At 42.0% G+C, this 16,131-nt stretch overlaps 1 protein-coding gene across 4 annotated transcripts in view; it reads right to left on the reverse strand.

Annotated features, from left to right (window-relative positions):
* Positions 1-555: 555 nt before the first annotated feature.
* Positions 556-16,131, reverse strand: part of epha3 (eph receptor A3) — an 88,909-nt gene continuing 73,333 nt past the window's right edge. For 2 of the 4 annotated variants that reach the window (XM_047600589.1, XM_047600590.1), the window contains 5 exons: positions 15,732-15,941; positions 13,055-13,204; positions 12,646-12,839; positions 7,937-8,092; positions 556-3,230 (listed from right to left, as the gene is read on the reverse strand). In XM_047600589.1, the coding sequence (XP_047456545.1) occupies positions 3,125-3,230; positions 7,937-8,092; positions 12,646-12,839; positions 13,055-13,204; positions 15,732-15,941 (816 nt within the window). In that variant the 3' untranslated portion in view covers positions 556-3,124. Of the gene's footprint in view, positions 3,231-4,489; positions 4,609-7,936; positions 8,093-12,645; positions 12,840-13,054; positions 13,205-15,731; positions 15,942-16,131 lie in introns of all 4 variants that reach the window. The other 2 variants (XM_047600592.1, XM_047600591.1) reach the window with 2 other exon arrangements.

Below are 16,131 nucleotides of genomic sequence, written 5' to 3' on the forward strand. Positions count from 1 at the left end.
GATCAAATATAGATTTTAATTTTTCAACGTGTCTGCGCAACATTATTTTTTTTAAATATCGGAAATCAACATAGCATCTGGTTTAAATGCACCAATCGAAGAAAACTGTTTGAAAATTAAGGTGCGATGCTTTTTCTTAAGTGACATTTTATTTTTAAAAAAAATATATGATCTCATATATATATGTATATATATATATGTATATATATATATATATATAATTTTGAATTTACTTAAAAATATAAATTTATTCTATTATTATTTTAGTTTCTAAATGTGTTGCTCAAATTGAAAATAAATATAAAAAGATATTTTCTACTTTGCAAACTTTACATTGCATTGTTTTTCTGTTTATGTTGAAGGCCAAGATTGTCTTGGATATAAACAACCCTCATTTTACTCCCTATTTACCAAATGTAAAATAATAAAAAAAAAAAAAAGATAAGACCTGAGTGATGGACAACTCCCAGTTATGTTCTATTAAATGTGATGAAACTGTCTGGCCTACGAGCTCATCACATGATCAAATAAAACAAAATAAAAACACAGAGCAGGTCTATTATCATCCGTTTTTTGGAAAATATTTTGCGAATATTTATTTATAAAAATATAAATGTTTCCACTACAAATCATTTTACATTAGTAGACAAGGCCATCTACATTTGCACACATAAATTCTCACACAGACACACGTATCAGTCTTGAGACATAAAATTAGGGATCTGGATATAGGCTTCATAACAGTATTGCTCTCTTAGATGTCTCAGGTTTATAAAGTAAGTCAAAAACAAACAAACAAACAAAAAAAAAAACACAGACACTGACACATAATTTACTCTATGCTCCATAAAAGAAAGAAAAAAAAATGCACTGTATAATGTTAACAAATAAATAATGTATCTTAATTGCCTTTTTATTGTAGAAAAAAACAACGCTGACAAATATAACTCAAAACAAGATAAAATATAATACAGATGAGTTTTGTCTCTTTTTTTTTTAATTAAAAATGTTGCACAATTTGTATTCAGTCTTTTATACATACAAACATTTGTACAAAAAAAAAAGGGATGGCCATGTACATATAGTGGGATCCGTAGTGCTAGTTGCTATCATTATGATGGTTTACATTATGTACATGCTAATTAGATCACATAGCAGCAACAGCAGCATCCACAGGTAGACCAAGTAACAGAAGTTAGGGCTGACAGACAACCGAACAGGTCGGGGTTTCCCAAAAGCACCGAAATCACCTCTGTCTATTTGACAAGCTTAGTCTATAGCCGAGGCAATTCCATTTCAAAGTGCTCGAATGCTGTGTACTAAGTGCTTGAAGAAGCTTAAAGACATCCTCTTGATTTAATATGACCCACCCATTAGCACAAAGTACCAAAGTGCCAGTTCAAATATACCAGGTATCTGTTGTACTGAACAATTGGCTGGGGGACATCAAAACAGGAGAGTAGCATCTTAAAGTATGTACCTCGATGTACACAGATCTTCTGAGGTGCCTTTAGGAAATCATGTCCTGATATGTGACGTACTGGGATACTATCTCAGAAAGCAAACGTCTATTAGAACTGCTGCAACTCTCTCCAGGTTTCCAAACCCAATTAGTTTCAGGGCGATAGCTGATAAACCCCACACCCCAAAGAGAGCGCACAAAATAAAAAGACTGTCTTGAAATCAAACCAAAACCTGGAGCTTTTTGCTAGGTGATCCCACCATGATCCAACACGACGACAGGAGGCACTCTACTTTTTGCATCAAATACACCAGGATCTGTGGGTTAAAAGCTAGTATTATAATTTTTTTTTTTTTTTTTTTTACACCAAATTCCCAATCGGCGAAGAAAATGGCTTTGTTAATAAGTTAAGGATCCGAAGCTAAGCAAAATGGGCTACAAACTCAAATGGAAAAGGGCTGACCTCAACCCATCAAATGATCTCACGCAGGCGCGACCACCTGACGTTGCGGGGGCTTGACGGGGATGAGCCATAAGAAGAAACTCAAGTACAAAATGGTAGTTTAAAAACACGCAGCCACAACGGAAGCAGAGGGCTGGCACTGCTTCGTATTCCTAAGCTGCCCTCTCATTCATTACTTTCTTACTTTTTCCTTTTTCATGCACGTCTTTCTGAACCTGCCATCTCGGCTCCAGAGTCCGCTCCATGCCCTCTACTGTTTCTTCATTGTTCGAGAAAACTGAATGAAGCACACATCCTGAGATTTCACACACAGGGCACTGGGTAACAGCACTACAGCAGTACAATATCTGTTCGTAAGCACACTGAACACAGATGTCGCTGTAAAGCAAAATAACGTGTGATCTGCGTTATGGCCCCTGTACCTTCGAAGCACAGCTTTCAGTACATTATACATGTGATGGACTGATGGCTTCCGTACAATGACACTACTTGACTGCTTATATTATTATTATTGCTTTTATGGGACATGTTTACTGAATGGAAATGCTATAGGTTACAGAGTAAAATGGCTCGGTAGGCGTCTGGGTGCGTCTGTAGCTCAGCTCTCTTATGGATAGACAGTAAATGTAGGTAGTTTGCAACAAAACTTCACGCCTCAGGCTCCATTCGTTCTGGAGCGGTCCACGTCTGGGTCTGCACGCCGTGGTCTTCCGCGCACAAGCTGCGTCGCCGCTTTGCTCCACAGGCTGCTTGTTGGGCAACGACAATCATGGAGAGCTCCAGCGTTATGTAAATCCAGTCCCGTATGTCCCAGCACAGTCCTCGTACGTGTTCCTGATCATGTCTCTATTACTTCCTTCTCTTTCCTCTGCTCTCGACCCCCGTATTAGTCTGTAAGGCATCTCAACTTGGGCATGGAGGGAAGGAGGGTTGAGTCAGCCAGTGAACTGCTCTTACCTGGCAGGTGCGCACTGAACTCATTCCCATTTGTCTCTCAGGATACCTTTCAATGAATCAACATCACTTGAATCATATCATATTTTTCCCCCCATTTCCAGTTCGGATACACAGCCACTGTGTTAGAGTGCGATTAGCAACCACAGTCTGTCTACACAGACCAGCACAGATAGGTCTCTGGTGGTTTTTTCGTTTGTCGGGTTCAGTCTTTTTTTTTTCTTTCCTTTTTTTTTCTTTTTTTTTTAAACAGGCACTGGGCCGTTCTTGGTGTGGGAATCGAGGGCTTTCAGGCTACTCACTATCTTCTTCTGCGGTCCTACAATAGTCACTCCAACCTTCTTCAGATCCCTGGTTTGCGAAATAGAGAGAGAGAGAGACAGAGAGGGAGAGAGAGAGAGAAAAAGACAGAGACACAATCAGACACAGGGGAAGATGGGGAGAAAGAAAATGGAAAGTACACATTAGAGATGGCGAATGCGACACGCTCCCAGCGCTGCTCCCTTCACTTTCCTGTGCAGCTGTCATTCACAAAGAACTGCATTTCCCAGAAGGCCACGCTGACAGCTGCTATTATGACCCTGTCAGCGGAGGAAACTGTGGCGTGCGAGGACCACAGTGGCAGGAAGACCTAGTTTCCTGCATTGCATTGAACTGGATTTCTTTAACAGGGCAGGTACAAGTATGTGGAGCGGAGCAGCACGGGAGCATATTAAGGAACACTGATTCAAATTCATCTGTTAAATATAAACACGCTTATGACGTCTCAGAGGACCAGTTATTGTACATGCATTCAAGAAAAAACACACTCGTTTATAGGTTATTTAGATTGTTAGGCATGTCACGCAGAGTAAACCTGAAATACACAAAGTAGTTAGTCATCTTAATTGAGGTACTGAGTCTGTGAAACATACATCGCCAACAACTGCACGGTACAAACTGAGCAAAACACACGGAGCATTGCTTATGTTCACAGCACAATGTTAAATGTCTCCTAAATACGACTGTGTATTAGTAGAAGCAGTGGTATTGCAGGAAGGGTTGTAGCACGACTACAACAAATGCTTTCAGCCATTAATTCTAGCGCTGTTTTAAGAGGAAGAAAATATTACGCTGCATTTTAATTTCTCAGATGCAAGCAGAACACCGGGTTTGCCAAAGCAGCCAAAACAGCAGACATTTAGAGAATATGTAAGCACCAAGAAACTGACAAGAGGGGAGATTACACACTGTGCCACAGTATAAAGGGACAGTTGACTTTCTAGTGACAAATGTAAACTACAAGAGAATTGTATTTTTTATGTTTAAAGTTTAATGTAGTTCCTATCTGTTTACCTGCAGTGCATGTTAAACTTCAATTTGCAACTTCAATTATATTCAAAATGAGTTGCTGTTCTACTGTGAACATCAAAAGAGTAGCTTTAATGTGTTTTTTCTAGAGATCCTATAGTGTTTTTCTTTGGTCATAGTCTGATGGTAACATAGCTGATACTGAATGGCACTGTAAAGTAACTATCCCTTTAAAAGTCAGACGAAGTGGAAGCACATCAGTGGTTCCTGAGGTAGGTTATCGGTCTCAGACACGGCTTTGGTCTCGGTCCTCCACCCACCATCCAGAGCCTGAGCAAGGTGGAGCGGAGCTGGGCGTTAGAGAGTGGTGATCCCCATGGACGGCTCCCATTCTGGGCAAGTGGCTGGTGTGACGTGGACCTCCGTCAGAACCACTCTACTGAGACACAGCCAGGCCCGGCAACATTAAAACATTGAACTAGACGACATCATATTTATATATGTCCTGGTTAGTAGTACACATACATTATGCTATAATAAATTAGGCTAAATTGTTTGGCTTCATCTATGGAGTGCAAGGCACTCAGGTTGCTTTAGAATATATATGTATATATATATATATGAAAAATGTGTGCTAAAGTCTACCAAAAAATATGACGAATACACTGAATTTATAAATTTAGATGCTAAGCAACTAAACATCTAAACTAAACAGCAAGGTATTTGGGTCTGGGCTAAGTTGCTGTATAATCCTGAGAATCAATAAAAGAGTCATTTTTAATAATTTTAATCTGACTGTCCAGCAGACATAACCTTACATTAAACTCTTTCTCACATTTGTGGAGTTCCCACTGGGTAGCTATCGTTTCTTCTTTTTGGTTGCTGCTCTAGGTTTAAAAAAATAACTCAAAATCCAAGTTGTCTGACTGAAACTCTGTATTCAGCTCCCTTTTTCCTAAGAGCAGCATTAAGTGTGATTTATTTTCTTCATCTCTGGGAAAGAACAAAAATCATCTCGGCGACAGTAATACAAGTACAACATTAAGTATGTACAGACATATAAACAGACATTTAGAAACACGTGCAGTATACACCGATCAGGCATAACATTATGACCTATGTCCTAATACTGTGTAGGTCTCCCTTGAGCCTCCAAAACAGTTGTGGCTCATCAGCGAGTGGACTTGGGCCTTCTGGGGGTGTCCTGTGGTGTCTGGTAACAATGTTGTTAGTGGGCTTTGGATCCTATGGGTTGAGGGGAGGGGCCTCTGTGTTTCGAACAGATACTTGTTCAGTTTGAGATCAAGTTAACTTTGAGGCCAAGTCAACACCTTGTATTTGACTTGTTCCTAAACCGTTTTTGTGTGTGTTCCTGTGTCAGACTGCATGCTGCTAAGCACCATCAGGGTGGGGGTACCTAGTCTGGTCTAGGTGGTTCGTGCATATCTAAATAACATTCACACAAATGCCAGGTTCAAAAGTTTCCCAGAACACTGAATTGTCACAGGTATTTAGTTCTCCTGTCAATGGTTTTAATGTTGTGGCGGATTGGTGCATACCATCACACGCAAACAGTTAAAAGAGTTCACTTGATATCACTTATGATTTATTCTCCAAATTACATTAAACAACACTGACTGCACTGATTTGCAGTGGAGCTGGAATAATTTTTCCAGCAGTCTGGGTCAAATTGACCATTTCCTCAAGTAAACGCCTGAAACGAACTTCACAAAGACTCTATTCAGATTAATGAAAAAAAGTCCAAATGATGCAGTATTTCCTCGTCAGTCCATCCTATCCTCGAAAAAGAGCAGTAATCAATTACTCCAGAAGATGAGTCAGCACGCTGCGGCCAAGTATGATGACTGTTCTTTGGGGGTCAGAGCATTGCCAAGCCTTGTGCTGAATATCAAGGACTAGATTAAGACTGTACAAATCAATACAGCAATCTATACTGAGGAATGCATAGTCTGAGCCAAGGCTGCTAGCCTTCTAGCTGAGTTAGGCCGAGCCTTCAGTGGATTAATACTGCAGTAATCCAATTTAGCATTTAACCAGGGAAAAGCCATCGCAGTCCAGTAGGATTTTTTAGTGCGGGGTTAGTGTGGATTTTGTCAATACCCAATGTAGATTTGCACCCAGCCTGCAGTGTAAGCTTTTGTGTTTTGTAACACGTTGACTCGAGAGAACTTTGTATTGATTAAACACAACCATTGATTAAATGGCATGAAAAACTGTCTGGAGAACAGAAAAAGTAGATTTTGTGAAAAACTCCTCAGAGAGAAGGCAACAGCTACAAAAAAAAAAAAAAAAAACATAAAACAGGGAAGGACCAAGGAGAACATTAACAAAACCATTTATATTATTGCTGGAAGACATTAAAGTACTCTACAGCAATAACTACACATGTGGGCTCATGTTATGATGCTCATGGCAACTTCAATACAAAGTGTTACTTAGTTGTAATACATTTAATTTAGGATTCATTAAACAGTGTTTTCAGTAGTTTTAAGAGCCACTGCCCTCTAAGTAGTTCTGACAACTCCGCAGTTCAACTTTATTTAAATAGATGTATAATGCCTCTGCTTCCTCCCAACGTATTAAGCCCCACGCTGCTAATGACTGCCTGGTTTGTGCAGTTATTGAGTTACGGCTGCTTGCAGCGGCGACCACCTCTCCCCAATTGCCCCCACGGCTGCCATCACCACGGTGAATGGCTGCTTTGATCACAATGATTAAAAATGTCCAATTATTTACTCTGTCACATTCCACATCAATTAAAGCAGCAGCAGGCCAGCAGAGCTGGGGGGAAAGAAGAGGGGCAAGGAGAGAGTGACAAGAGAGGACATTTCTGGAAAAAAAAAACACCCAAGTTTACTCAAGTAGCTGCACTAAGGACTGAGAGACTAAAAGGATTCTTTAATTGTGGACCATCCCAGTCTACAGGGCCTGGAATTCATAACTTCTTCTAATTTGCCAGTACATAATTTAGCTGTTGGAGTCCTAGAGCAGACACAAACCTAATCTCATATCTACTCCACTAAATTCTATGATGTGAAAAAATGCATGCACAATATATTGTGTGAATAATTTGCATTGCTGCATTTGTTTCGTAACAGCAGCACTGCAACATTTCCACAAATATAATAGATTTTTGTTGCTGTAAACATCTTATATTTTAGAAGCTCTTCTTAAGTGACCATACATCTGGTGAGTCATCAGGTGGCTCAACGCACTCGTACCTAAGACATAACCTCCAGTAGGTCCTGCGGTGTGCTCTCCAACTGAGGGTGTCTAGATTTGGCTTCCAAATCTTCGCTTGGTCTTTGCTTTTGCAGCATTGAGAGTGGCATATCTTTATACACCTACTTGTCTGCCATGCCTTTCTCTTTCAAAACCCCCCGTTTTGCTCAGCAGCTTCTTTCTCATTCCCCTTTGCCTCCTGGAAGTCCCAGCTCAGCTGCTTTTTCATTTTTTTTCTCTTTCTTTTAATTCTCTCACCTTCCCCCTTTGGTTGTACTCGCAACATTCAAGCGTGGCTAAAGGCCTGTCATTATGAGTTACCAGGAGTCTAATCTGGACACCTTCGGTAATGGCTCTGTAGTGTTCTTTACTTGCTGAGAACAGGAGTATTTGTGTGTCTGTTCTTTACCGAGAGCCTCTTCAAATTCCTGGGCCTTTCCTCCAGCACTGAGGCCCTGTAAATGCTACTGGCGTGAATAGGCAGAGAAGCTTAATGTCTGTGTCTGTGTGTGTCGTCGCCTTACTCTGTGGAGGTCTTGGCCAGGGTGTCACAGGAGCTGTAGCTGACCCCGGAGAAGGCCTCCTTGCAGGGCAGGGTTCTCATTCCATCCATCCAGTCACCCATTGTTCCCATCGAGGGGACCTCTGAACTGCTCCTGTCCAATAACAGGTTGGCCGGTCTGAAAAAAAAGAGCCACCAAGCACATTAAATGGCGAAGGGAGAAGCAATTGCATGAGCGCGTAATGGTGACAGAGCTCGGAAACGTAACAGTTCATAGCATCGTTTCAGAAACACGCCGCCACGCAAGCGCCACTCAGCTCATCGGTAATATATTTGCCTCCACAGCAGTCAGCCAGTGCACTGCTACAACTATGTGAAAATAGAGTTTGTACAGAATTGATATTTGGTGTCAAGGCAGATGCGGAAGCGTACAATATTGCCAACACAGAAAATAATTGGGTGCAATAAAAATATATTTCCCCTTAGGGGACTCAGCCTCCAGGTGGACACTATGGAGGCGGTGGTCCTGACATGCTATATGAGCAGCAGGGTTACATTATTATTTATATTGTGCGGTGCAGAAAACTCATTGACCTCCTTCACTGTGTGCTGCACGGTCAGAAGTGAGTGCAATAGTGTAAAATGGCGTTTTCAGAGAGAGATGGGCAACTGTCAGTGGTCACACTAGCCGTCCCACAGGCTTTATCCATGTCTGCCAGACTGAACCACTAACACTGTTGCAATTAACTGGTCAGCGGCCAGTGCTACACTGTGACGACTAATTTTCAGTCATCTATTTGTTGCCATTTGTGCAGTGATTGCGTCAGACGCAGACAGAAATATGCAAAACCCATATATTATCTCTGTACAATGTCAGATTAAATATTTTCACTTTGATGCATACCACTGTAGGTATAAACTGGATTTACATTGGTGCATGGAGTCGGCTGGCGGGGGAGATGACATGTGACAAAATGACAAAATGCTCAGCCAACAGTCAACAGAGGGTGAAAGAATGGCTGCAGGCACTGCTCTCACCAGCTCTGACTCATGATAAAGGGGGGTCGGAAGAACGTCAATTTTGGATGTCACAACTGATGCTAGTTCGCACAAATGCAGTTAACTTGGCTGTTGAGAGACCAGATCACATGAAGGTAGGGAACAGGGAAACCAGGTCAAACCACATCAGGTCAAACCGGAGCTGCTGAATGATAAGTCAAACGTCGGAGCCCTCGGTGTGTGTTTACTGGTGAATTTTCTTTTGTTTCGTGCGCACATATATACTGTATAAGGACACACCACACCTGTCTTGCAGATCAGACAAAGGCACCTGTGCGTAGACACGCACACAAGGGAATAGAAGAAGGCAGAATAGGACAGGACAGGACAGAAAAAAAAGACTATTTCTCCTGTGGGAAATACTATTCATAGCATTGTAAATAAACTCATTAGAATACCAGGAAGGCCATCTCCGCCTGACTGTCATTGGCTGGAAGGTTTGGAGGCACTCTCAGTGATGGTGTTTGTGAACTTAGGAAATATTACTCAGGGATAATAAACTCTCTCCTTATATCTTATCCTCCGAAAATATGTAATAATTCATGAATATTTTTTTCAAAGAGCAAAGGACTTAAAAATAATGTATGTAAAATTATACATTTAACCAAATGCATTAGCACTTTCTTAATCCTCAGTATGGTGGGATAATATTAAGGCATGAAAAACTATTTTGTTTGTGCTCTGATTGCGAAGAATAGTAATTGTAGTTTGCTTGTTATTGTTTTGGAGGGACCTTAATACACCAGTACACTAGAACTGTTGTCTGTGCTTTACGTGCGGATGCAACCGAAGCACAATAATCAGTTAGGCTTCATTTAAATAAGCGGAGCACAATCGATAGAAAGTTACAAAAGAAAATCATCAAGCTGCCATTAAGCAGCAACGTCAAAGCCACCACAGAAAGGCTGCAAAATGGTTATGCTGTGGAAAGAAAAGTGAGAAGACGTCTCAAGCCGAGGCAGGAGAAAAGAAGAACAAGGGAGGGGAAAAAAGATGCACTTGAGGAGGTGGAGTGGGTGTTGTTACAATGATTGAGTCTTTTCCTGCCAGATCAGAGGTCTGTCAAAATGCTGAGGGCCCCCCAGGACCCCCTGGAACGAGACTGTTTCTCAGAGAGGGACGGAATTGAGGGCGGTGTGCATGAGAGCAAAAAAAAAAAGAAAAAATAAGAAAAAGAAGTATGCGAATCTTACTGAGATAAAATGGAAACTCTTTTTGTGAAATCTGGAATATATACTTTTAAGGGACAAGAAAGTATTATGAGGGTTATAACTTTTTCCTGGAAAACTAGCTGTGAAAAAGGTTTAGATACAGTATAGCCAAAATCTCTTAAACTTCAGGGTTGTCTAGTTATAAATTCTCCTTTTTTTTGCAAGATTATTGATCTCCTCTCCTTCCCTCTATACCCGGCGTCTTCTTTCCCTCCTCTGATCTCATCTTCTTCTATATTCTGCTTTCTTTCCCCCCTTCGTTGTTTCCACAGAGAGGTAAACTGTAAATGACCTTGTTTCGCCTCCCGCATCATTTTCTTTGTTGCCTTTGTTGTTACGTTTTCGGCAACATCTCACAGCAACTAAAGGAACAACATGATAGAGAGGAAACACAGGGACGTGATGAAGGGGAAAATAAAGAAAAAAGAGAGCGTCTGTCCGACGGCAAAGGGGTTTTTTAGAATCCCCCCGGAGGATTTAGCAACATATAGCAATGCAGAAAACACCCGCTTGAACAGAAGGAAGTATAAATACACCGGAGAGAAAATAAAGTCTTCTTTCTCGCTGTCATTTCCCTTCGACTCTCCTTTTTCTTTGCTCCATCTTTCATTCTTTTGACCTCTAAATAACCACGACTGCATAGTCTCTTGTTTTTAGGGCTCACGAGGGAGGGGAAGAGAGGTGGATGGGGAGAGGAGCTCTAACAGATAGAGTACATGTGGGATGGACAGTGTGGGAAGAAATTACCTCTCACTGAGTTACTGGGACAATTCCCAGGGCGTATCTGGGAGAGGTTAGACTGATATATAGGGTCAACAGTGACCCCTTCTGTGTTGACATGTGGCCTTTGGTATCTGCTGCATCTGATGGAGATGAAGTTTTAATGAGTTCTACTCAGGTGGTCTGAGCAAGTTGAAAGAACTCACATTTTTATTAATGTATACAACATGTATTGGTATTTGGATAATTAAACTGAAGATTCGTTCTTCAATGCACTCTATTTGTACCTGTTGTACCTGTTTTCTCTCTGGTTTCCACTCAATTTTTTTTTGGATTGATAGAAGATGCTATCCTCTGCTCATATTCTTACATGTTGGTGTAGATTCCTTAGTATTTTTGTGCACCTAACTGGTTTCCCTTCACAAACAGTAATAACATTTCTCCAATTCTAGATGTGACCCCCATCTCCAATCCAATTTCTCCCAAACCCATTACTCCAAACCCATTTGGCCACAACCTTAACCATGCCAAAATCCAAAATGCCGTTCCCAACTTCTGAAAATGAACCACCCTTTTCTCTAGATAGAAATATTCATGTAGTCATGCATGTAGAAGGACTACAAGTCGAATCCTAGCGCTCCGGTTGCAGCAATCATGTCTGATTTAGAAAACGGGATCCATGCAATCTCATACGCTTTGGACACCCAGAGCAAATCACACAGACACCGGCCTCCGACCCTGGCTAGACTCCTGTTGGCCCATAATTATTCTCTGACAGCTAACCTTGGCCCACTGACCCCAGTCTCTCTCCATCCACATGCAGGGACAGTAAACTCTGACCAGGTCTCCCCCACTCCCCCCACCCCCCCAAGTCTCCAGATGCTCTGTCTTGGTCCCAGGGCTTGGTCTGGACTTCGTGGAGGAGGGGTTGCTGCATTAGCCCGCCGAGACAGCCCCGAGACAAACGAGGTGTGTGGAGCTGAGTGCAGCTGCTCCCGCTGTGCAAGTGCCGCCACACACACACACACACACACACACACACACACACACACACACACACACACAGGCACAGAGAGTTCTCATAAATCACCACACCAGCCTCTGTCGGCCAGCCTTGGCTCACCCAGTGTTAAAAGCCAATCAGGAAAATTACATGCAAACTCCAAGGGACCTATTTTCACTTTCTTAAGAAATCATTAGTCAATGTTATGAGCTTTGACGTCTCCATAATACCACGGCTGTCTGCTGCAGGCCTAGCGCCTGTATCCTTCCCTGTCCACAAGTGACAACAGTACATGGGCTGACCTGCTTCCCCAACGTCCCCTGGGACCGAATGGTCATCCCAACAAAGGACAGAATTATAAGGAAGGGTAAAAAAGAAGGAGGGCAAGTAACTCGGAAAGAAGGGAGAGAAAATGTAGAGAAAAATATGCTTTCAGGCTTCACAAGAAAGGGGGCATTTAAAAGATATAAACTTAAGTGTTTGAGATTAATATAGGTTGTAATGAGTGGAGCTAATTTTCACACAGCACCGTGCGAATAAAGGCTCAAGGCTGAGCTCTTTCTCTCGACAATATATGAACGGTGTTTATTAATTACTTAGATTCCCTGTTCCCCTTTCACTGAATGTGAATTTGGAGAAACTCTCCGAAATGAAATCCCCAATAGTTAGCGGTTATGCACAGATGAGACCACAGACAGCGAAAACAGAAGTGTCCAAAGCGCAATGTCGTTCTGATACCTGGATGTGGTGTTGGCTGTGATTTTGAGGCTGCCGGGATTGCGGATGAGTTTATCCAAGATACTGACGATCTGTTCAAACTTGGGCCGATTGTTCCTCTCCTTTTGCCAGCAGTCCAACATCAGTTGGTACAGGGTGGCAGGGCAGTCCATGGGTGGTGGCAGGCGGTAACCCTCGTCTACGGCTTTTATTACCTGTGGGTAGGAACAGAAAGGATTTACAAATAGGCTAAATTACTTTGTTCTGCTCACCTCCTAAACATGATGTAAACATCTTTAAATGTCTACCGAGGTGGTCTGATTGGACGTAAAACGTGTCAAATCCGCATAGCTCACAACTTTGTATTTGCAGGTGTTGCAATAACACACATGCTAAAGTAGGGTTGATTTGCTAAAATGGCAGTACTCACATCCTGATTGGACATCTCCCAGTATGGCCTTTCCCCGTATGACATCACTTCCCAGAGTACAATGCCATAACTCCAAGCATCGCTGGCTGATGTGAACTTCCTGTAGGCAATAGCCTCTGGGGCTGTCCACCGGATAGGGATCTTACCTCCCTGAAATCCACAGAGAGAAGAGAAATCAGTCATTCTTCAGTCTGTCCTTTAATCTGCCAAACAAATAACTGGACATTCTTGATCATGACTATCTGTTGTTACGATTTGCTTATTTGGATCTGTGCTAGATCCCTGTGAAGTTGATCTTGAACGGCTACAAAAGTCCATGCACCGTTGTCATGATTGTTATGACGATCTTCATGAGCAAAGCTTTTGAAAATTGCATTTCAAAGTGTCTAGGCCTACTGCACGCTAGATAGCCATGAGTAACATTTGGTATGTGCTCTGGATCTGAGTAACAGATTTATGCTCCATGCAAGGGAATTTTATAAGCTGTCAAAAAACCTTATATCTCAGTGGGCTCTGTGGTTTGGACTTAAACATGGGGATCTCAGCTACATATCCAAAACTGTAAGAATTTATGAATCATTTGACTGACTTTGAATTTGAATTTGCTTTCCCAGACCGTCTATAGACATCCCGGTAATAAATTATACATGTTTTTGTTCTGTTTCTTTCCCAAAGTAACAGATTAAAAGATTAAAAAAGGAGAGACACTGGACCTTATTCTAACGTAAATAATGGCGATGTTTAAATTTAAATCATAAGCCAAAGTTTCCTGCGTCGCTTGTCACTGTCGAGTGTGGCCGCATTTGTCATCCTCTGAAGATAATGGCCCTTAGAAAAGGAGACTGATGGCAGCCAAAGCTAACAGAGATATTGGCCAAGTCACTGAACTCTCGTCTGGTGCCGTGCAGTCACACATACTGCCCTCGAAGATTCGCTTTCATAAACTGCTTGATGGGAACAGAGTTGCTATAAGACAGTCAAACACGCAGACAGACACACGGTGGAACAAATGACCGGAGGTGTACACTGAAACAGAGCATAAACACAAGTTATATTATCTCAATCTCGTACTATACGCAACACACGACCTGAAAAAGTGCAGACAAGGGGGAAGTTAAAAAAAAAGAATGTTCCAATGCGGCCTGGATGTGAATCTGCTAGCATGTGCGAAGCATTGTCAGTTACTGTAACATGGCAGAGTTTATTATTCTGTCTTATATTTTGGATTATGTATTTCTGGGAGAAAGGCAAACGGTACAGTGACTGTTTATTTGACAAGCAATTCTCAGCCAGCCAATTATACTCTGTTTAAAGGGGCTGCACGCATGGCTTAGACCACACGATCCTACGGAAATGACCACACACACGCACTGCTAAAAAGCACAGATGAGTGTCTGGAGAACGTGATGGCTGCTGCATGTGTGTCATAGTTTGGCATGAATATCTGCCCGAGAGTAGGCGTTACTAGTACATCTAGCTAAAATTGGTTGATGTACTTCTGCGCAAATCATCTCAAACGTTAATTTGCTCCCTTGCACACCTCACCCTCGTTTATTTAAAACAAAATTGTCTCACTGCTCGGTGACTCCTTGTCCACTTTCTGCTTTTCATGTTTCTATTAAAATACTTTTTTAATTGCTTCAGTATTGCACTGAATTTGTTGCCAGGAATATGTTCATCAAATGTAGAAGTTGAGCTCAGACGTTAACCCTTTAAAACTGGATCTGTCACTAGTGGCACGTTTGCACAAGTTCACCTTGGATTATAGTAAATACATCACGATTTGTGTTATCGTAAAGTCCCAATGGCTTCTGAAAGCTGACAAGTTGAGCTTTACGGCAAACATGGTGCCACTGCGTGATTTCACTTGGGCCTCCCCTGAAAGGTTATTACACTCTTATAACAGCAAATCAGCAAATACATCCAGGAGGGCTTTTTGAGGCTTAGGTGTTGAGAGGGTTAAGAGATTTGCTAGAGAAAACTAAAAAAACAAATTGCAATTTATACGGCTCAAATGTCGCCTTGACATGTATTGTTTTTTTTTGTTTTTTTTAGTTAAACTTCCAAAAGTGAGATATGTTGCCTTTGAAAATGCGTAACTGCAAATCCTGGAAAGTGTTAAATGACCTAAAACTAAAACCAGTCGGAAGCTGTCGTGGTGGGTGTGCAAAGCGTCCGACCACCACACACAAATTGTCCGCGGTTCATAATCCTCGCAACGGTCCTCTCTGTGACCTTCCAGTGGATGTGTGTGGATTTATGTCGGCCTTTTCACAATCATTTTTATTTATGTGTTCCCCTTTCTGCTTGGCGAACGGAAGAGTTGAGCAACACGAACAGTATGTGCGTCTGACTGTGAGAGCGGGAGTGGAAGGACGTGTGTGTGTCCATTTGTGTCAACAGTCTGCATGGAGGCCAGAACGGCTGAATGTCAGTTCGGTTTCTGGTTATTTTTGTTTGAGTGAAAGAAAAAGGCCATAAGACACTGTAGCCAATTATAGGACTCCCGTAAAGGGAAACTTTAGCGCTGTGTTCAGGTAGCTTTACATAAAATTTATTTATTTTTGAAATTCAAACCAAAGAAGAATGAGACACCCCAGGGCTCCCAGCACTACGGCCAACACATTTATTCATGTTGTCACTGATATCATTAATGTGTGGTCGTGTTCCAGCTTACCCTGGTGGTGTAAGCAGCCTCCGGGTCGTCCTCCAGCACTCGGGACAGGCCAAAATCTGACACCTTACACACCAGATTGCTGTTGACCAGGATGTTTCGAGCTGCCAGGTCTCGGTGAACATAGCCCATGTCTGAAAGGTACTTCATGCCCGAGGCGATGCCGCGCAGCATGCCAACCAGCTGGATACCCGTAAACTGGGCATCGTGTTTCTAAAAGAAAAGGAAATATGGAAAAAAATAAGGGATAAAAGGAGGGAAAGCACACTCGATTCAATGCCACGTACGTTCTATACAGCAGGACTTTACAGCACAACGGGAGTCTGACCTTTTTGGCAATTTGCATAAAATAAAAGCTTTCTGCATTAGTATCCACAGCTTTTTCATTAACCTTTAAAAGAAA

This window comes from Mugil cephalus, chromosome 12 (assembly GCF_022458985.1).
Source record: "Mugil cephalus isolate CIBA_MC_2020 chromosome 12, CIBA_Mcephalus_1.1, whole genome shotgun sequence".
Taxonomy (NCBI): Eukaryota; Metazoa; Chordata; class Actinopteri; order Mugiliformes; family Mugilidae; genus Mugil; species Mugil cephalus.